Source organism: Geotrypetes seraphini, chromosome 12 (genome assembly GCF_902459505.1).
Source record: "Geotrypetes seraphini chromosome 12, aGeoSer1.1, whole genome shotgun sequence".
Taxonomy (NCBI): domain Eukaryota; kingdom Metazoa; phylum Chordata; class Amphibia; order Gymnophiona; family Dermophiidae; genus Geotrypetes; species Geotrypetes seraphini.
The window spans coordinates 77,887,949-77,910,335 of record NC_047095.1 but is presented as its reverse complement, the minus strand read 5'-3'; the positions used below and the strand labels follow the sequence as shown (position 1 = coordinate 77,910,335).

Below are 22,387 nucleotides of genomic sequence, written 5' to 3'. Positions count from 1 at the left end.
AGATCCCACGTGGATGTCCCATTTATTCTTAAAGTCGAGCACGCTAGTGGCCTTGATCACCTGCACCGGTAGTTTGTTCCAGTGATCCACCACCCTTTCTGTAAAGAAATACTTCCTGGTGTCACCACCAAATCTCCCTCCTCTGAGTTTGAGCGGGTGCCCTCTTGTGACTGAAGGTCCCTTAGGAAAGAATATGTCGTTTTCCACCTCGACACGACCTGTGACGTACTTAAATGTCTCAATCATGTCACCCCTCTCCCTGCGCTCCTCTAGAGAGTAGAGCTGCAACTTGCCCAGTCTTTCCTCGTATGAGAGATCCTTGAGTCCGGAGACCATCCTAGTGGCCATTCGCTGGACTGACTCAGCTCGAAGTACATCTTTACGGTAATGTGGCCTCCAGAATTGCACACAGTATTCCAGATGAGGTCTCACCATGGTTCTGTTCAGTGGCATTATGACTTCAGGTTTACAGCTGACGAAGCTTCTATTGATACATCCCATCATCCGCCTTGCCTTGGATGAGGCCTTCTCTACTTGTTTGGCAGCCTTCATGTCTGCACTGATGATTACTCCCAAGTCCCGTTCTTCTGAGGTCGTAGCTAGTGTTTCTCCATTCAAGGTGTATGTTCTGCATGGATTTCTGCTGCCGAGATGCATCACCTTACACTTCTTTGCGTTGAAGCCCAGCTGCCATGTTGAGGACCAGTTTTCCAACTTGATCAGATCCTGCGCCATACCATCCGTGAGATCGCTTTCACCTACTATATTACACAGTTTGGCGTCGTCGGCAAACAGCGCTACTTTTCCCTGAAGCCCTCGGGTCAAGTCCCTTATGAATATGTTAAAAAAGGGATGGTCCCAGGACTGAGCCCTGCGGCACTCCACTAGTCACCTCCGATGTCTTAGAGAGGGTGCCATTGACCACCACCCTCTGAAGTCTTCCACTCAGCCAATTATTGACCCATGCCGTTAGTTTCTCATCTAACCCCATCGATTTCATCTTGTTTAATAGTCTACGGTGTGGGACACTGTCAAACGCTTTACTGAAATCCAAGTATACTATGTCCAGAGACTCTCCCGAGTCTAGCTTTCCTGTCACCCAGTCAAAGAAGCTGATAAGATTGGATTGGCATGACCTGCCCCTAGTGAATCCATGTTAACAGGGATCCCTCAGATTCCCCTCATCCAATATCGTGTCTAATTTCCCTTTAAGTAGAGTTTCCATGAGTTTACACACTATTGATGTGAGACTTACTGGTCTGTAATTCGCAGCCTCCGCTCTGCAACCCATTTTGTGCAGAGGAACAAGATTGGCAGTTTTCCAGTCCAGGGGGACTCTCCCCGTACTTAGGGAGAGATTGAAGAGCATGGCTAACGGTTCCGCCAAAACATCGCATAGTTCTCTGAGCACTCTTGGGTGCAGATTGTCCGGTCCCATGGCTTTGTTCACCTTGAATCTTGACAGTTCTCTGTAAACATCAGCTGGTTTGAACTCAAACTTCTGAAATGGGTCATCCATGCTTTGCTTTGCATCCAGCCGAGGCCCGTGCCCTGGTGCCTCGCAGGTAAAGACTGAACAGAAGTAATCATTCAGTAGTTTGGCTTTATCGGAGTCAGTTTCCACATAATTCCTGTCTGGCGTTCTAAGGCGTACTATCCCGTTTGTGTTCTTTTTCCTGTCGCTAATGTATCTGAAGAAGGATTTGATGTTCTTCACTAGAGTTTCTTCCATACGAAGTTTGGCCTCCCTGACTGCTGTTTTGACCGCTGCAGACTTTGTCTTGTATTCAATGTTTGCTTCTTTTTCCCCCATGCGTTTGTATGATAGAAATGCTCTTTTCTTCTCCTTGACGAGGTATGATACCTCATCTGTGAACCATTGGGGTTTCCTTTTTCTTTGTTGTTTGGTTACCGATTTTATGTAGCGGATAGTTGCCTCATGAAGGATCGATTTCAAGGTGTCATTCTCTACCACGAATCTATGTTTCTATGTTTTGTATTAATAACTCAATAAAACTTACTGAACTTAAAAAAAAAAAAGGATTCAGTTGTTACAATATGTTTCTCCAAAACTTTCAAATTATCATCGGCATTTTCTAATTTATGCACTACTTCTTCTGAAAATTTAGTATTTCGTTTTACCACTGATTCCAGTAGCCCCTCCACTCTAGTATTAATCGCCCACAAATCTTTAAAGTAAACATCCTGAGGCTCTTCCCGGGACTCCTGTACTAGTAAGGCCTCATCCTGAAAGTATAGGGCCTTAGACATCTCCCCAAAGGACAATAGGGAAGATGCTAACTGCACAGGTGAGCCTGTCGGAAGAGAAGTAGACCCAGTCATTGGGTCACTACCTTGAGACATATTTGGAGGAGGAGGTGGAGTATGCTCTAAAAGACTGAATGATGCCCCTGAAAAAGAGTTAAGTGTTCACATTTTGACCAGTCATACTAGTTGGTACAAGGTGTCTATCCATGGGCCAGGTAAAATTGGTGTCGAAACTTTAGCCCTCACTTTTCTCTTCCCCATTGGAAAAAAGAGAGAAAAATAATAACTTCACACTTATCTTTACTTTAAAGACTCCCCATATCTCCCATGTCTCTTGAGTCTCCAAAGGGGCCTGGCGTGGCACTCAGGTCACGGGCCTGTGGCCACGCAATGGTAGCTCACTTTTCACTCGCAGGTGAAAGGCCCCGATGACATAGGGGCGTCTGCCTCCGCAGGTGCCTGCAGGGAAACGGCACCCGAAATAGCCTCTTCCTATGTTGTACAGAGCACTGAACTCCCAGCAGGTAAGAAACAGTCCTTCTCAGCAGCACCTCTCTCAAGCAGACTCTCCGTTGTTAGGCAGTAGCGACTCACTTTTCATTCGCAGGTGAAAGGCCCTGATAATGTAGGGGCGTCTGTCTCTGAGGGTTCCCGCAGGAACACGGCATCCAAAATCATCTCCTCCGATGTTGTACAGAGTACTGAACTCCCAGAAGGTAAGAAACAGCCCCTTTCAGCAGCACCTTTCTCAAGCAGACTCTTCCGACTGTAGCAGGACTGGTAAGGGATTTATGGTTCAAACAATTTTTATTGATGCAAACAACAGAATAAGCAAAACAGTGGCATAGTAGGGTTCTCATCAACAAACAATGAGGCATCGTCCTCAACACTAAAAAGCAGGCATCAACATTTTAGGATTAGCATCAACAGACCTCCCGCCAACTCTGCCCATGGGCAAGTGAGGCCAGAGTCAGTGGCATGGTGCCTCGAGGCCCTGGACTCTTATGAGCCCCAAAGAAAGCCATCCCACCTCCCTCCCCCCACTCATCCCTAGAGACTGTAACTGTTACTGAGTATTGAAACCCAACGGAACACTCCCCTTCCCCCTGCCCAAAACCCCATCCCCCTCGGTACTCTTCATCCCACCCCACTGTGTCTCTCTTGCCCCATCATCAGCTGAGTGCACATCGTGTTGGGATGCCAGACATAGGGAGTAAAAACTTTGGACAAATGATGAAGGAAGGAGGGAGGGCGCATGAACCATATGATTGAAGAATGGAGGGAGTGAGGGGGAGGGAACAATAAGGGAGAATTGGGTGTCTGAGAGAGGGAAAGAGATAGTGCACATGGAGAGATGAAGAAAGAGAACTGTTGGGCAGAAGGAGGAGGGAGGGGGAGAGAGAGAATTATTGGACATGGTGGGGAGAGAGGAGTGAGGTAGAGATGCATGGGTGCGGAGAGGAGGGGGAGAACATGCTGGGCCAAGGAAGCCTCCTGGGCTGGGTGTGTTTGGTTTTTTAAAGTACAGAGGGGGAGGGTATTAAAAGAAGTGCTAGATTGGGTGTGGGGGAGAGCTTATGGGGCCAGAAACAGAGGACAGAGAAAGAGATGGGCAATTGTTTGAAAGGAGAGACGTTTGACCTGGGGTGGTGTGGAGGAAGAGGGAAAGAGAGACTTGAAGGGAGAACTGTTGGGAACAGAAAGTGTGAAATGGTAGGGAGGCAGGCAGGCAGGGGGAGAGATGGGGTGGGGGGGCAGTTAGGGAGAGAAGTTGGATCTGGGGATGGAAGGAAGGTTGGAAAAATTTTAGGCCTGTGGATGGAAGGTAGATAGATGCAGCATCTCTCTTTTTTTCCCCTCCATTTCATTGTTCAACATCAAGGGGGGAGGGAAGAAGAAAAACAGAAAAGAGAGGGAGCAAAATGTTGGACCATGGGGATAGAGGAGGAGAGATGGACTCATGGGAGGGCAGCAGGGAAGAGAGCTTGAATAAGAAAGGGGATGGAAAGAAAGGAACATGGAGTTACAGCCTGACCAGTAGAGAGAGGGAGGGGGATTCTGTAAGTGGTGAGCCATGTGGATGAGGTCAAAAGGGAGATGACAAGATGAGTGAGAGAGCAGTGAGTACAGTGGTAGAAATGTGGTAATGAGTAGATAGCAGGAAATAGGAGGCTGGGAAAGGAGTGAGATGGGAAATGGGAGAGCTAGGGACTGAGAGAAGATGGAGAATTGAGAGGTAGCTGAACATTTAAAAAGAAGGGTGAGAAAGAAGGCAAGATTTGAGTGGACAGAGGCAAAAAAGAAAAGAAAAAGTTAAGAAAGCTGAAAGGGAAAACTCAATATGTTGGAGACAAGGTTAAGGAGAAAATGGAACAAGAGAGTAGAAAAAAATGAACAGCAGACACTGGAAAGAGAATTAGTTGAATATGGACAAAAATCAGAAAGAGAAACTGGGACCAAGATGATGGAAAAACAAAATATCCAGACAACAAGGTAGAAAAAATGGTTTTATTTTGAATTTATTAACTGGAATATGTTAGCTTTGGGATATGTGCATCACAATTATTTTTGTATTCAGCAGCGTAATCATATACAGCTGATTTGGGGGAGGGACTGGAGCCCAAAATTAGTGGATGGGCACTAAAGTTTCTCCCCGCCTGAGTGCAATTTTCAAATACTTAAGCTATTGGGGATTCCCAAGCCCTGCCACCTGAAAACATCTTCCTCCAGTCTAGCAACCCAAAATCTCCAAACTTTGCAGCCAATGGCAATATCCTCAAGCTGCCACTTGGGGGGGGGGGGGGCGCAGGGAGGAGGGAAGGCAGCAGCTTTGTAATACTGCAGAACTTGGGAGGTTGGAGGGGAGGAGGTGGCCATCAGTTGGTGAGGCTTGGGGATCCCTACTAGCTACAGCAGGGGAGATGTTCATTTTGAGGGAGCCTAAGCTCAAAGTGGGAGGCCCAAAAAAGCAGTAATATTTACCCTGACTAGATGATCCTCCACGTGTGCCGCTGAAAGCTGATTCAGCATCCCCGCTCTGATGAGGCTCACCTCCGAAGAGGCTCACCATAGCTGTAATAGAAGTGAATGGGAGAACCAGGAGTGCGTATCCCTGCTCATCAGAGTGGGGATGCGGAAGCCTGTGGCTGCTCCCACTGTCAGCGGTGTACGTGAGGATCACTCAGTCAGGGTAAGCATTACTGCTTTTTGGGGTTCTTCTCCACAGTGTCCCTTTAATGAAGGTTTATTATTAGATGTGTATATCTTCTATATTATTGATTGCAAATTTGGGACCTGCTTAGCCTTTTGTTTTTGCTCATCAGCTAGTGTTAGTGTTTGTGCGGCCCAAAAAAAAATTTTTTCATCCAATGCGGCCCAGGGAAGCCAAAAGGTTGGACACCCCTACTCTAGAGGTTTCTGTCCTAGCTCTTATTGTTAGAGCTCTGGCTGCATCAGCAGCCACATTGAGATCAGCCTCCCAATATGTTGGTTGGTTAGACCAGGCAGATCTCCAGAAATTCATTTGAGGAAATTTAGATCTAAATTTTCCTCTTTAAAGCCATTCATTTCTGCTCCAGACTGCCTTTGGGAAAAAAAAAAAAGAATAAAATATAGGGTCCAATGTTCCAAAAAATTTGGGCTACTACATTTGTTTCCTAGTTCAACCAAACTTGGGAGCATAAGTTTTCAACTTAAAATGCATCTTGCTTTCTTATTAACATAGCACTTGCTAAATGTATCCTAAATCATTGGCTATGAGACCAACCCCCAACCTTCTGGTAATGGAGGAATAAACTCAACACTTTAATCTTCTGGGAATCTTATGGAGCATCCGAAAAGGCAGAAAGTATTCCTGCAAACGTAAGATTCCGTACAAACATAAGAAAGTTCTTCTTCACCCAGAGAGTGGTAGAAAACTGGAACACTCTTCCGGAGTCTGTCATAGAAGAAAACACCCTCCAGGGATTCAAGATAAAGTTAGACAAGTTCCTGCTAAATAAAGACATACGCTGGTAGGACTAGTCTCAGTTAGGGCGCTGGTCCTTGACCAGAGGGCCGCCGCGTGAGTGGACTGCTGGGCATGATGGACCACTGGTCTGACCCAGCAACGGCAATTCATATGTTCTTTCCATTTTGGAGACATTATATCCAAGCAATATCCCTTCAGAACGCAGATAGATCGAGTAGGGTGGGTGGGGTAAGGAAACTGTGTGGGGTATTAGGACTTATGTTTTCATTCGCTGATGGGGAGCCATAAGACTTCAGGCTCCTCGTCTTCAGTGATGCTAAGCAAATTCTTAGGGCTAGAGTCACGATCATGTCCGATCCGAGCAGGTCCGATGAATTCTTCAAAGTTGAATATGCAAATGGGGGCGATTGGAGGAATGCCCCCATCTGCCTGCCCGGATCACTCTACAGCGATCCCAACGCATGTGTTAGACCTCTGGGCCCGGCAGAGTTGGGTTTTTTTTTCTTTCTTTTAAGGCAAGAACCACAAAGCCAAATACAAAAGAAGAGCAGAAGCTAGGAGGAGCAGTCTTCCTGAGAGCAGAAAAGAGGGATGTTACAGAATCATTATCAAGGTGTAAAAAATAGACCACCAGCTTCTAAACTGAGAAAATATTTAATAAAATTGCAGAAGTAGATTATGACCCTCAGCTGGCAGCCTGTTGAAAGCTTTTTTTGAGCAGCACTGCTGTCAGCAATGCTATTCTGGCTACCACTTCTACCGCCAGACCAAGGTACACAAAAATCCCCCACACAGGATCTGCTACAGCTTAAAGGGCATTCTGGCAGCACTGTCCAAGAATGAAACAAATATACCGGCACGAGTCTGGGCAGCAGCTGATTCGATAGAAACTGGGGCAGGAGAGTCAGCAGGGACATGAGCGACAGGTCCCCAGCAGTCGCTTCTTTGTGATCAGCCAGCCCAGTCGGAGTTCCTTACTTTTGTTTGTGAATCACTGCCTTCCCTACTTTTGAATATCCCTCCCTTCATTTGCATGCGTGGATCAGAATCGGATCGAGAGGCAGGTTAGTGAATCAGGTCTGGGTTGCAAAGGGGTCGCTAAGTGGTCGGGACTTGATCGGTGGGCTTGGTGAATCTAGTCCTTAGTTATTTAATTATAGTTATCTTATGGGAACATTTTGGGAATTGGAGTAAAAGACTATATATTTGTGTTCCTACATGGTTCTAAGCCACACTTGTATTATGTTGCCATATAAAATGTTTAAACACTGTTTTGTATATGTTATTTGATCTTTGCAATAAAAATAATTTAACTAATATAGGCCTGCTATTCATTTGCCTAAATTTATGAGACTTATTACTGAAAATCTGTGCTAAGTTTCTATATTTCTTTCCCTGCTCTAAATTTATCACCACTGCCACCCACTTCTTATGCTCCTAAATTTGAGATTAGTGAAATTTGAGTAGAATGTTTTGCACTAGAGGTATGAACACAACTCTCAATAATTAGGAGCATATATCTTTTGAATATTGAGCTGATAATGCTAAAAAGATTATGCTTCCTATGTTCTTAGCCTTGTAGGGCAATTTGTTCATTGTTGAAGGCAGCCTGTAACTGGGAAATCCCACCTGCGAGTATATGATATCCTGCTTGTCCTTGGAGAAACAGTTCTGTACCTGTAGCAGGTGTTCTTCAAGGACAGTGTGATACATCATTTTATAGCATGACTAGGTTGCGCTTGACAATACAGGCCTGCGCAATAAACTCAAAAGTCTTACTAAAGCTAGATCGCTATTCCTGTGCCGGGCTGCATCAGATGCGCAGGTAAACACTTTTTTTTTTTTTTTTACTACCAAAATAGCTTAAAAATTGACTCGCAATGAGTGATGGTGAAAACCATTAGATGGCTAATGTAGTGTTTTATCTGGGGAAATCCTACCATCAATCTTGCTTGCAGAGATTATTGGGAAAATGTACTCAAGTTATCAACAACACTAATTTTATTATTACCTTCTTTATCCATCTGAGCATTCAACTCTGTTCTTGGAACAACTCTGGAGATCATGCTTCCTATCTTTCTTTAATTTATGTCCCCTAAGGCCTGGATTCTCAGAACGGTGCCTAAGTTGTGTTTTACTTGGCCATTAACAGTTCTATAATTGATCATGCTGTTAAAAACCAATTAAAACTAATTAAGAAAAAATGTAGGTGCTGCGAGGAGCATCTACACAGGCACCGGTGCCAAATGTCAAAAGAGGCGTTGATGTTCAGCATCGCTAAGCATGATTCTATGTTGAAGATATACACCAAAAATGTAGGCCTATAAAACCCTGGCCTACATTTCTGGTGCCTATCTTTGACAGAGACTGCAAGTCTTAAAATGGTGCCGTAGTTTGAGTGACATGTGACTGGCACCGTTTTTTCAGGTGCCAGCTGATTCTGGCACTGTTGTGAGAATCTGGGCCTTACTGTCTTTTTGCTTGCTTTATTTCCTATTGACCATTGCTCACAATCTTAGCATTTCTTCTCTCTTTAGATGGCTGTGAGCTTTGATGACCAATATCTACTGACTATCTCAGAGGATAGCTGTATGTTCATCTGGAAGATCTTGGACAAGGAAGGCCGAGGACTGAAAAAAGAGAAAGATGTGGGATATGCAGAAGAGGTTCTGATCACCAAATCAGATTTGGAGGAGAAGGTAAATATCAAGTTCACAATAATTTAGCACAAACAGAACATTATTGTTGAGCATGAGGATTTGATGCTAGAAAAAGAAAGGAAACGGAAAAGAGACAAAGGAAGAAACACTTGGGGAGAAAGGCAGACGAAGACAAGGAGAAAAGGTACAGACAATTGGAGAATTTCTGTCCATATGGATTCCACACTGCTATCTATGTCATGCGGAATGTTTATTTTGTTTGAATCAACTCCCACTTTAACATATAACGCAACCCCCCCTTCAATTTGATCTACTCTATTCTTGCAATATAATTTGTACCCAGGTAACACAGTGTCTCATTGATTGTCCTCCTTCCACCATGTCTCTGAGATGCCTATTTTATCTACCTCATCATTCAGTGCTAAAATTTCCCTGAACGGTCAGGACTTCCCTATTGTTGATTCCATAAAAATTCTAGGAGTGACCCTCGACCGATACCTTACTTTTGACGTTCACACGGATCTACTGACCAGAAAATGCTTCTCAACATTATGGAAGCTAAGAACCATCAAAAAATACTTTGATGCAGCATCATTCCGTCTACTGGTACAATTTTCCATTCTAAGCATGCTGGACTATTGCAACATTATTTACTTAGGATCCTTCAAGAAAACCCTTCAAAAACTCCAAATTATTCAAAATTCGGCAGTACGTCTGATTTTCAGTTTAAAAAAATGATTAAGCGATCAATCAAAAACCTTATTAAACTTGAAACACATTACCCCCTATTATCTAAAACTTCATTGGCTGCCCCTTGAGGCTAGAGTAATATTTAAATTCTCTTGTCTCTGCTTCAAATCAATCTTTGGTCTGGCCCCTATGTACCTGGTCTCCCACTTCAATCTGGGTTGCACTATCAGGCCCTCATGTAAAATCCACTTATTTACACACCCAATAATAAAGGCCTGCCGTTACAAAAGATTCCTGGACAGAACTCTAGCCTTCCAGGCAGGTAAACTGAACGACTGACTGGGTAACATTATCATGCTCTCCTCTTCCTATCAAGGCTTTAGAAAATTAGTAAAAATGAAACTGTTCAACCAATTTGTCACCTAAGAATTTGTTGTTCATTATCTCTCGTATTCTGTATACCAATTCATAACTATGTCGCTGACTGTCCAGCTCTTCTTATTTGTACTTGCTTTCAGTGTACTTTATTCATCGATTCTATATTGTAACTTATCGCTGACTGTCCAGCGCCTCTTATTTGTACTTGCTTTCAGTGTACTTGTATTTATTGATTCTATTTTATAACTTATTGCTGACTGTCCAGCTCCTCTTGTTGTAAACCGCCTCGAACTACCATTGCTTTGGCGGTATATAAAAAAAATAAATTATTATTATTATTATTAACTCTCCTATTTTATTTTTTAGGCTTCTAGCATTTGTATACAGACACTTCAAATTGTGTTTTTTCCTTCTAACTACAGGCTACTGAGAAGTAAGGGAAAATTTGAGTCTTTATTCTGCCTTCCTCTTAAACACTCCTGACTTTCTTTCACCATTATTGAAAACTCTCTACTGGGACTCCCTAAATATCCTGTTTCCATAGTATCCTTCAAGGATACCTCACACAAAACATCCGCTCCTGGGTGACTGTTGGCTTTTCCCCGCATCTCAGTTTAAAAAGTATTCTATCTCCTTTTTAAACTTTAGCACCACAAAGAGAGATTAAACAACAGAGGATCAACTTGGCACTGATCCTTCCCCCTCAAGACGAAATTGTAACTGTGATGGCTCAAAAAAGACATATTTCACATCATTCAAGGAAATGAAACACTTTTAAAAGAGATCAGACTCAACAGGTGACCCTTGCGGGGAGGAATCCTGGCCTAGTGCCTAACCCTCAGTAAGCCTGCTTCTAAGAAAGAGGTTGTAGAGGCTCAGCATTAAAGATAGTTTTCACAGCAACATGTCTGTCTCTGCCCACCCACCCTCCTCATAGCCTTTAGAGTCTATGATAGGGATTTATGCAAAACAGTGTTTTAGCCTAGATTAGTGTTTTAGATTGTATTTCAGGGCATAATATCAGATTAGGGCCCAAATAGATGTTAAGGAAAGGCTCTGGTGTTAATTTGATTTCCTCTCGCCCACCCCAAAGCAGAACTTTTGATTTATAGGCTCTTCAACTAACCAGGAACAGAGCATTACTTTGGTAGGATTTTTCTACCCTTTCTATATTCTTCCAGGTATAAGTACTTCTGCACCACAGTATGGCTGGGAAACATTGTATCACCAAAGCTGCTGCTCAGGTTAAAACTTCTGTCTCTGTGCAGAAAGAAAATGTTACCCAGGCATAGGGAGTGGTTCCATGTGCAAACTGTCTTCAGCTTGAATCCCTCATGAAGGAACTAAAGGAACTGAGAGAGGAGGTGGCAAGACTGAGAAGCATCTGTGAGAACGAGAGTCACATCAAAAAAATGGTTCTTGAGGCGTCAAAGATTTCCAGCAGTGGGGAAGAAGAGGCTGTGCTGAGGGAAGACAGCTGGACTCAGATTAAGGAGCCCTGCAAGATTGGTACTGTGACTGCACCTGTCCTTGAACTGAAGATCTGGTAAGCTGTCCTGAAAGTGGAGGACATGAGAGCATCCCAAGGAGAGGAAGAACTAAAGCTTGAAATCCCCCAAATTACTGGATCTGTGACCACTAGGAGGTGTAAAGTAGTGGTAGTTGGCGATTCCCTTCTGAGGGGTACAAAAGCATCCATCTGCAGACCAGACATAATGTCCCAGGAGGTATGCTGGCTGCCTGGTGCCAAAATCCAAGATCTTATGGAGAGCTTGCTGAGACTCATCAAGCCTGATGACTATTATCCGATGCTGCTCATCCACATTGGCACTAATGATACTGCCAGATACCCCTGCGAACGTATCAAAAGTGACTTTGTAGCCCTGGGAGACAAGGTGAAGTAGTCAGATGCCCAGGTGATATTCTCGTCCATCCTCCCTGTCAAGGGTACAGGCCAGGGCAGAGAAGCTCTCATCCTGGAGATAAATACGTAGCTACGTGGATGGTGTTATCGAGGGAGTTTTGGCTACCTGGAGCAAGGTTGATTTTGCAAGGGCTGTTGAGCGGGGATGGTGTGCATCTATCAAACAAGGGAAGAAGTGTCTTCGGCAGCAGGCTGGCTAATCTTTTGAAGAGAACTTTAAACTAGAAGTCATGGGGTAGGGGGTGAGTATAAACTCTAAACTGCATAGATCTTTATTGTCCTATCTTCTAAATATTTGGGCATCTGATCTCAACTTAATTGTACATCCTACTTTTTGTAAATCACATAGAACTTCACGGTCCTAGACTCACCCGGCCGTGGTGCTTGTGCTGCCTGACCCTGATCTGGGGGACCTGGGTACATATGATTTGCTTGCTGACCCCTTATTTACAGGTGCAGTGTTTCATAAGAACATAAGCATCGCCTCTGCTGAGTCAGACCATAGGTCCATCATGCCCAGCAGTCCGCTCCTGCGGCGGCCTCCCAGGTCAATGACCCGTAAGTGATCTATTACTCTAAAGCATTTTGTATTGTATAGTAACCCTCTAATTGTACCCTTCAATCCCCTTTTCCTTCAGGAACTCGTCCAATCCCATTTTGAAACCCAAAATCAAACTCTGCTCTACCACCTCTTCTGGAAGCGCATTCCAGGTGTCCACCACCCTCTGAGTGAAGAAGAACTTCCTAGCATTTGTTCTGAATCTATCTCCCTTCAATTATTTTGAGTGCCCTCTAGTTTTTGTTGCCCCCGCCAGTCTGAAGAATCTGTCCCTCTTTACATTCTCTATATCCTTCATGATCTTGTAAGTTTCTATCATATCCCCTCTAAGTCTCCGCTTTTCCAGGGAAAAGAGCACCAGCTTCTCCAGCCTCTCAGCATATGAAAGGTTTTCCATGCCCTTTATCGTTTTTGTTGCTCTTCTCTGGACCCTCTCGAGTATCGCCATATCCTTCTTAAGGTACGGCGACCAGTATTGAACGCAGTACTCCAGATGCGGTCGCACCATCGCCCTATACAGCGGGAGGATAACCTCCTTGGTTCTGGTAGTGATACCTTTTTTGATAATACCCAACATTCTGTTCGCCTTTTTTGAGGCTGCTGTGCATTGTGCCACCGGTTTCATTGTTTTATCCTCCAAAACCCCCAAGTCTTTTTCTAGGTTGCCTTCCCCCAATATCATCCCCCCCATCGTATATTTGTACATCGGGTTTCCTTTCCCTATGTGCATGACTTTACATTTCTCTACATTGAAGCTCATCTGCCATTTATTTGCCCACTCACTCAGTTTGTTCAGGACCCTTTGAAGTTCTTTACATTCCTCAACAGATCTAACCTTACCGGAGAGTTTGTGTCGTCTGCAAATTTTATAACTTCGCACTTCGTCCCTGTTTCCAGGTCATTAATAAATATATTGAACAGCAGTGGACCCAGCACTGACCTTTCGGGACGCCACTCGTGACCCCTTTCCAGTCAAAATAGTGTCCCTTTACTCCTACCCTCTGTTTCCTGTCCGCCAGCCAGTTTCTGATTCATCTGTATATGTCCCCTTCCACCATGTGGTTCCACAGTTTCCTTAGTAGGTGCTCGTGAGGTACCTTGTTGAAGGCTTTCTGGGGTCTATGGGGTCACCTTTATCCAATTGTTCGCTTATCCCCTCAATGAAGTGCAATAGGTTCGTTTGGCATGATCTTCCATTACAGAAACCATGCTGGCTTGTTCTCATCAGCTTATTTTTTTCTATATGCTCATTGATTCTGTCCTTGATTAATGATTCGGCCATCTTCCCCGGAACTGAGGTTAAGCTGACCGGTCTATAATTCCCTGGGTTGGGAGATCAGGGATTGTGTACTGGATTTGTGGATCCCTCTGGGGTTTTGAGAGCCTGGAAATGCTCTCACGAGCCTGTGCATATTTGAATTTGCAGCTTTCCCAGACCTTTACAAGAGGTCTTTTTGTTCTCTCAGCAAGCTCGGGCCACTTCTTCCTTTTGACTTTGTGGTGTATACTTGCTACCTTCCTCTAGTACACTGATATGTGCGTTCTGGTCTTGGAGCAGTTTATTTCTTCTGAGAGTGCTCTGACCTTTGCTAGAGCTATGCCATGCTGGGATTTTATGGCAAGGAAGTGTCAGCAGTTTTGGTTCAACCTAGGATGGTTTTTTGGTAGGGCAGGTGGCATACTTCTCCTTTCCCTCCAATGTGGGTGATGCAGCTGCCTTAGGCATTAACGCTGCTTTGGCAACGTTTTGTGTTGCTCACGCATGTCACACTCAAAAGCATGCTCTGGAAAATGAGGCATTGGTTCCCTCTTTCAATTTTGTTTTGCTGGGCACAATTTATATTCTAGATGCATTGCATGCCATAATTATGTGAGTTTGACTCAGGTGTCAGAGTAATCCATCTCTGCACGCAGTGGGCTGCTGTTTCCATTTTCAAGGCTCCTTTGCCTGGGCTGCCTTTTCAGGAGCTGTGATTGTTTGGCAGAGGTTTGCATGACTTAATGGATTCTAGACTTGACTGTCACCCTGCGACTCTGCCTGATAGCAGACCTGGTCCTCCTGGGATTCTGGTCGTTCTGATTTCTTGGCGCCCGGCACTTCCAACCGTGTGTACAAGTGACACTTCATACGTGTTTTCTCAGGGTTAACAATGCTGGTATACTGGCTAAAGACATCCTAGCCTCCCAACTTCAGTGCTGCACCCCCTGATGCATGGATGCCTCTCTGTGGATTGGGGGGCCTTCTGAAAACATTTCTGCCTGTCTGGATACATGTTATGCCTGACCAGTGGGTATTGGAGTTTATGTGGTCAGGTTGCAAACTGGACTTTGTTCAACCTCTGACAGATTGGTTAGTGGGCTCTGCTCAGATCACCTGGACAAAGCACGCAGGATTCCAACCACAGTTCCACGCTTGCTGGAATTTCAAACTATGGACACAGTATCGCTTGACCTCTCGGGCTCAGGCAGACACTCTATATACTTTCTCGTGCTAAAAAAAGACTTATCAGAGTGGAGGTCTCTTCTGGGTCTTCAGCATGTGATTGCAGTTCTCAAGATTCCTCGATTTTGAATGGAGACGCATTCGGTCATTGCAGCAGTGACTCCAGGACAGTTTCTTGCCTCTCTGGATAATAATAATAATTTATTTTTATATACTACCTAACCAGCAGTTCATAGCGGTTTCCACAATTATGTACTCAGCATACAACATAATAATAACATCATAAAAATCAGAGTAACTAATACAAGCATTAAAACTAATGAATAAGGATAACATAATATCGACTAAAATAAGTTCAGATAAAAAGTTAAAAAGTACATTATAACTACATGATAATATGAAAATCAATAATGTCTATTATGTTGTTTAAATAAATGGGTTTTAAGATCTGTTTGAAATTGATAGTAAGTAAGAAATGGAGAAACAAGAAGATTCAAACATGAATTCATTAATCCTGCTTGGAATGCTAGGGTCCTATCCAAAAATTATTTTGTAACGACATGCATTTGCTGAAGGAAAATAAAACCAACCAGATCTATGGATATTTTTCTTAAAAAAAAAAAAAAAAAGAAGCTAAAATGAGAAACAAGGTAAGCCGGTGCTAAGCCAAATAAAACTTTAAAATAAATGCATCTTGCAGAGATGTGCTTGCACATCCCCATTTTTCTGATCTACCACTAAGTTTTGCTGGTTCAGGTTTGAACGCATTTTCAGTTGTCAGCCCTGCCCTTTGGACTGGCTTCAGCACCCCAGACCTTCACTAAGGTGATGGTAGTGGTGACACCTTACATGCGGCAGATGAGTCTCCAGATGTACCCTTATTTAGAGGGCTGGCTGATTAGAACTCCCTTGTAAGCTGAGGGACACTGCGCGTTGGAGCGGATGCTCCAGGTGCTGGTAGACCTGAGTTAGATTGTCAGAGTCAAAACATTTAAAGAAAAGGACAAAAATGCACTTGCTTGGATACCTGGGAGTTCCTTTCGACCCGGCAGCAGGCCGCATATCCGTGCCAGTAGCCTGCTGACAGACACTGTGTGCTGAGCTTTCTTCCCTTCTGGAGTTGCCAGCTCCTTCGACATGGAATTGTCTTCAGATTCTGGGATCAATGGTTTCCTCATTGGATGTGATTCCTTGGGCGAGGGCGCACATGCGTCTTCTGCAACATGCTTTGATCTTTTGCCGGGTTCTGCCCAGGGATACCTTGCAGACCCTTCTACCTTGGACTCTAGAAGCCGAGTGAGCATGGCCTGGTGGCTTCTTCCGTAATCGCTCTGCTGGGACATTCTACTACACTTTGCCTCCTGGATCGTGGTGAAGACAGATGCCAGCCTTTGGGGCTCATTGCAGTCCTGTTCAGGGGTGCTGGACACCATCTCAGTGACAGTGGTCATTTTACCAGTTGGAGCTCACCGATAAGTTTTGTCTCTTTGACCATTTGTTTGTGCTGACTCATTCCATTCTGAGGGGTGCTCCCGCTTCCAAGGCCATAATGTCCTGATGGCTCCATAGGGCCATTTTGTCAGCTCACACACTTGCAGGGACTCAGTCTCCTGTTTCAGTCAAGGCACATTCTGCCTGGGTATGGCGGTATACAAAAAAATAAATTATTATTATATGTGGTCTTTTCATGGGCTGCAGCTAGAGCTGTCTCTCTTGTGGAGATTTGCAGGCCGGCAACATGGTCTTCGCTTCATACAAGGTAGCTCCATATATATGCAGATTGGATGAACCATTTGACTTTTATTTGCTGTCATGTTTCTAAGTTTCCCTTTCTGGGAGCAGAGCCCCCTCTCTGTGGATTGCCTTCTCATTAGATCTTCGATTAGAGAACTCTCTTGAAAAATTTAAAGTCAAACTTAAAATTTTCTCTTTAAAGATGCCTTTACTCTCTAGAAACAGCTTCCGCTTCTCAAACCTTGAATTCTTGTGAAACCTTGAAACATCAAACGCTTCTTCTGAAGTGATCCCCATCCTAATGTTTTACCACTCCCGATTTACCTTCCTTTTTTACTAATTTTACTTTGATGTATTTTAAACAACCTTTCCCTCCCCAACTTCCCTTTTGTTCCATGTACGTCAATGTGAATTTGTCTAATATTTTTAATATTTGATAAAATATTGATTTTATTTACCTATTTTAATTGTTTTCTACAATCTTTTTATATTGTACACCGTTTAGACACTTATTTTGATAGACGGTATATCAAAAATAAAGAAACTTGAAACTTTGATCCCTGTAAACAAAAACTCTACGCCTTAGTTGCTGAGGACTCAAGCCCTGAAAATAAGTGGAATATCCTCTTGTACAGAGAAGCATTTATCCTGCTGCCAGAACCATACAGTATGTGGCAGCATGGTTACCAGCTAACTGCAGGACCTCATAGAAATGTGGTGTGTGCACACATACACATTGCAGGTAAAAAGTGCTTACTTTAAGCACACTAAAAAAAGGCTGCTGTTAGCTTTTACTTCACAACTTTTCAATAGAGTCTCTTGGAATATAGTCCCAGTCAAAAGGTGACGGCGAAAGCTAGAAGGATGCTAGGGTGCATAGGGAGAGGTATGGCCAATAGGAAAAAGGAGGTATTGATGCCCCTGTAAAAGACTGGTGAGACCTCATTTAGAATATTGTGTACAATTCTGGAGATTGAAGAAGATATAAATAGGATGGAGTTGGCCCAGAGGAAGGCTGCTAAAATGGTTGCTGGTTTATGTCATAAGGCTTATAGGGATCGACTTAAAGATCTCAGTATGTATACTTTAATAATAATAACTTTATTTTTGTATACTGCAATACCACAAACAGTTCAGAGCGGTTCACAATGCAAGAGACTGTACATACACAGCGAAGATACAGAGAATTGATTGTCAAGTATAATGGTAATCAGTTTCAATTACGGGAGAGTACCGAGAGGGGAAGGAGAAGCTGGAGGAAAGGGAGTACATTGGATTGAGGGGGGAGGAAAGGGAAAGACCGGGGGAGGAAGAGAGGTGGTTGAAGAATGGTCCATTTGGCTGGGAGGGAAGGGGTTAGAGAAATTTTTCAAAGAGGTAAGATTTGAGAAATTTCCTGAAGGATTGGTAGGATGGAGCAGATGAGATGAGGGAGGTAAGGCAATCATTCCATCTGCCAGCTTGGAAAAAGAGAGTTCTGTCAAGTAATCTCTTATAGATGCATCCCTTTGGAGATGGGTAGGCAAAGAGATAGCTATTGCTGATCCTCTCTTCTCTCTCCCCTCTATAGTGATTAACTTGTTCTATTGATCACTCTCTCCTCAAAAATGGATTTCCTGTCCTATTAACCCTCTTTCTTCCTCCCCTCTTAAAGTCAATCAATTTGTACCTTTGCTTAATCTTTGTAAACCGCATAGAACTTCACGGTATTGCGGTATATAAGCTGTTATTATTATTATTATTGCGTGTGCAGTTGATACTTGGGAACGCAAAGTGGTGTGACAGGTATATTGGGGATGAGCCAGTTAAGGTTTTGAAGCAGAAGCAGGTGAATTTGAAGATGACCCTTGCTTCTATTGGTAACCAGTGAAGTTTTCTGTAGAAAGGGCTAATATGATCTGACTTTTTGATGCCAAAGATGAGGCGGATGGCGGTGTTTTGGATGAATCTCAGAAGTTTAATGGTTTTCTTGTAGGAGCCCAAATATATGATATTACAGTAATCCAGGATGCTTAAGATAAGGGATTGGACAAGCAATCTGAAGGAGGGGAAGTCGAAGTAGTGTTTGATGGTACGGAGTTTCCAGAGAGTGTGAAAGCATTTTTTGACCTGGGCATTGGTATGGTCTTCGAAAGTTAGGCAGCGGTCCAGGATGACTCCAAGAATTATGATGGTGGAGTTGATTGGGTAAGTAAGTCCGTTAAGTTGCAGGGTGGTGGTCGTTAATTTGTGGTGATGACTTGCAAGGAAGAATTTGTTTTTTTCTGGATTCAGTTTTAGTTTGAACCGAGTTGTCCAATGTTGGACCATGGTGAGTACAGATGAGATGTGTTGTACTGTCTCTTGTGACAATGAGGAGATAGGGATGACGATTGTAATGTCATCTGCATAGATGTAGGATTTCAGATTTTGGTCCGATAGCATGTGTCCTAGTGGTGCCATGTAGATATTGAACAGGGAAGGAGATAGGGGGGAACCTTGAGGAACTCCACAGGAGTTGCACCAGGTATGGGAGAAGGTTCCTCATTGTGGACTTGGTAGGTGCGGTTTTTTAGGAAGCCTGTGAGCCAAGTTAGTACCTGTCCCGAGATGCCCATAGAGTCGAGGCAACTAAGCAGAATGTCATGTCTACATGGTCGAATGCACTGCTAAGGTCAAACTGGAGTAGCAGTGCGCTGTTTCCCAGGGAGAATAGTTGGAGGAGGTGATCGGTTAGTGAGGCTAGGACGGTTTCCATGCTGTAGTTAGTGCGGAATCCTGCCTGGGAGTCATGAAGAATGTTAAACTTCTCTAGATATGACATGAGGTCATGATTGATGAGACCTTCCATAATTTTGAGGAAGAGGGGTATGTTGGCTATGGGTCTGTAGTTGGCGGCTGAAGAGAGTGGTTCTTTGTGGTTTTTGATAATAGGAGATACGAGGATGTGGCCGAGTTCCAGCGGGAAGTAGCCGATGGACAAGCAGAGAGTGACCCAGTTGAAAAGCTCAGCTTTGAAGGGGGGGCGCTGTTTTTATGATGGAAGGTGGGCAATTATCTAGTAGGCAGTTGGATTTGGAATATTTAGAGTATAGCTTGAGAAATAATAATAATAACAGTTTATATACCGCAATACTGTTAAGTTCTATGCGGTTTACAGAAGATTAGTGGAGTACAAGTTGAGTTGACGTACAAGTTGAGTTAACTTAAGGGATGTGGGAACAATGGGGAGAAAGGGCAAGAGAGGGGAAGGAAGGAAGTGGGTCAGCTGTCTAGGTATTTCAGGAATAGGTGAGTTTTGAGGCGTTTCCTGAATACCTCATAAGTGGTGGGCAATAGGAGTTGTTCTAGATCTTTACCCCATAGAGCAGCCTGATGTGAGTGAAGATGCTCATGGTGTTTTTTTAGTTTGCATCCTCTAATTGGGGGAGAAACGAAGTGCGAGTGGGAGCTTCTCTTGTGTTTGTTGGCTGAGAAGGAGAATAGGTCACTTATACCAAACCCTTCCTCGCCATCCAAGGAACCCAGACTCCAACAGCTTCACAACTATCGGACCACTTCAAAAATAAAATCACCACAATCAGAGCCACATTCAACAATTCTCAAAATATCATAGAAGAGATACTAATAAAACCCACAAAAGACGAAGCCATCTCAGCAGATAGGACCTGGACCAACTTCTCAACGACACAATGGTCAGACCTGGACCGGCTGTACAAAAAATACAGCAAATCCTCCTGTGATTTGAACAACTGTCCTCCTTACCTACTAGCTACAGCATCCACCAAATTCATAGCTTGTCTCACGCTATGGTTGCAAACCACCCTCAGGGAAGGTCAGTTCCCTACGGAACTTGGCGAAATCATAATCACCCCCATACTAAAAGACCCCAAAGGCCCAATAGACAACCCAACAAATTATAGACCAATCGCTTCTATCCCACTATACATCAAACTCATAGAGGGTCTAGTAGCACAATATCTATCCAACTACCTAGAAGACCACCACATTCTGCATCCAACTCAATCTGGTTTCAGAGCTAATCACAGCACAGAAACATTACTGGTATCTTTACTAGATATAGCCCGACAGCACCTCAGCAAAGGAAACAAGTTACTAATCATCCAACTCGACCTTTCAGCAGCATTTGACTTAGTAGACCATCCAATACTTCTCCAGATACTAGATGCCATAGGAATAACTGGTAAAGTTCATAACTGGTTCCAAGGATTCCTTCAAACAAGATCATATAGAGTTAAGTCAAAAGATCTTTTATCCGACCCCTGGACAAACCCCTGCGGAGTACCACAAGGATCCCCACTATCGCCCATACTATTCAACCTCTTCATAGCTTCCTTAGGCACTGCCCTAGACGCCCTAAATATAACTTCTTTCAGCTACGCAGATGACATAACCATCATTCTCCCATTTGACATCCAAGACCCCATCTGCAATGGACGCCTGAAAACAACACTGGAAACTGTAGAAAAATGGATGATGAACCATAAGCTGAAACTGAATGCGGAGAAAACCAAATTCCTACTACTAGAGAAGGAACAAAATCCATCACTAACAGAACTGGAAGTAAACGCAATCAAATATCCTATACAGAGCACTCTCAAAATTCTAGGAATACAATTAGACAGACACTGCACTATGCAGACACAGATACACAAAGTCATACAGAAGGCATTCTTCACCATGCGAAACCTAAGAAAAATAAGAAAGTTCTTTACCAAAGAACACTACAAGATCATTGTACAATCCCTCACACTCAGTACCTTGGATTACTGCAACAGCATCTACCTACCATGCCCAAACAACATGATAAAACAACTACAGACCGTTCAGAACACAGCCATCAGACTCATCTACTGTCTCAGCAAATTTGACCACATCACCCCCGCCTATGTAGACTCTCACTGGCTTCCGATAAAAGCAAGAACTCAATTCAAGTTCTATTGTCTACTATTTAAAGTAACCCATGGAACTACCCCCTGTTACCTAAACAACCGCCTATACCGCTACCACTCATCCAGATCAAGGAGAACTCAAAACCTATTCACCTTCCCACCTCATAATGGTACCCGACGTAAGAAACTATACGACAGCCTTCTAGCGACACAGGCAGCGAAAATTGACCCAACCATCACCAAACTAATGATCAACACAACAGACATCAAAGTGTTTCGAAAAGAAATCAAAACATTTCTATTCAAAAAACACGTCCCTACTAACTAATCTCCTCCCCTTTCGCACAAGCTCTCCCTCTCTTGAATAACACATTAGTCAACTCCTAGAACCTTTCCTTCCAAAAATATTCTGATTCCTAAATAAGCATCTACCTCACTATCCAACAAACTTCTTACGTCATTGTTAGGTAACTTCTCGTCTGTAACCCGTATATACTGATATTCTCCACTGTATCCTGTTATCACCTGATTCTCTGCTATGTAATTCTTATAATTGAATCCTCTACCACACCATGTAAAGTACATGAATCACTGTTATGTAATTCTCTAGATAATCTTTGTTACGCAATTCTTTCGGTAATGTCAAGATCTCTTATAATTTGTAATCCGCCTAGAACCGCAAGGCACAGGCGGAATAGAAATCACTAATGTAATGTAATGTAATGATGTATTTAGGGGTTAGACCGTAGAAAACTTTAAAACAGAGGCAGGCGAACTTAAACTTTACACGAGCTTCCATCGGCAGCCAGTGTAGCTGTTTGAAGTATGGCGTCACGTGATCGAACTTCTTTAGACTGAAGATTAGTCTG

General features: G+C 43.5%; 1 protein-coding gene across 4 annotated transcripts in view; it reads left to right on the top strand.

Annotated features, from left to right (window-relative positions):
* The window catches only part of CFAP57 (cilia and flagella associated protein 57), a 503,571-nt gene that overhangs the window by 318,345 nt on the left and 162,839 nt on the right, over positions 1-22,387 (top strand). For all 4 annotated transcript variants that reach the window (XR_004536603.1, XM_033916173.1, XM_033916174.1 and 1 more), the window contains one exon: positions 8,776-8,937. Coding sequence is in view for 3 of the 4 variants with exons in the window: in XM_033916173.1 (XP_033772064.1) it covers positions 8,776-8,937 (162 nt within the window). In the remaining variant the exon portion in view is untranslated. The remainder of the gene's footprint in view (positions 1-8,775; positions 8,938-22,387) is intronic.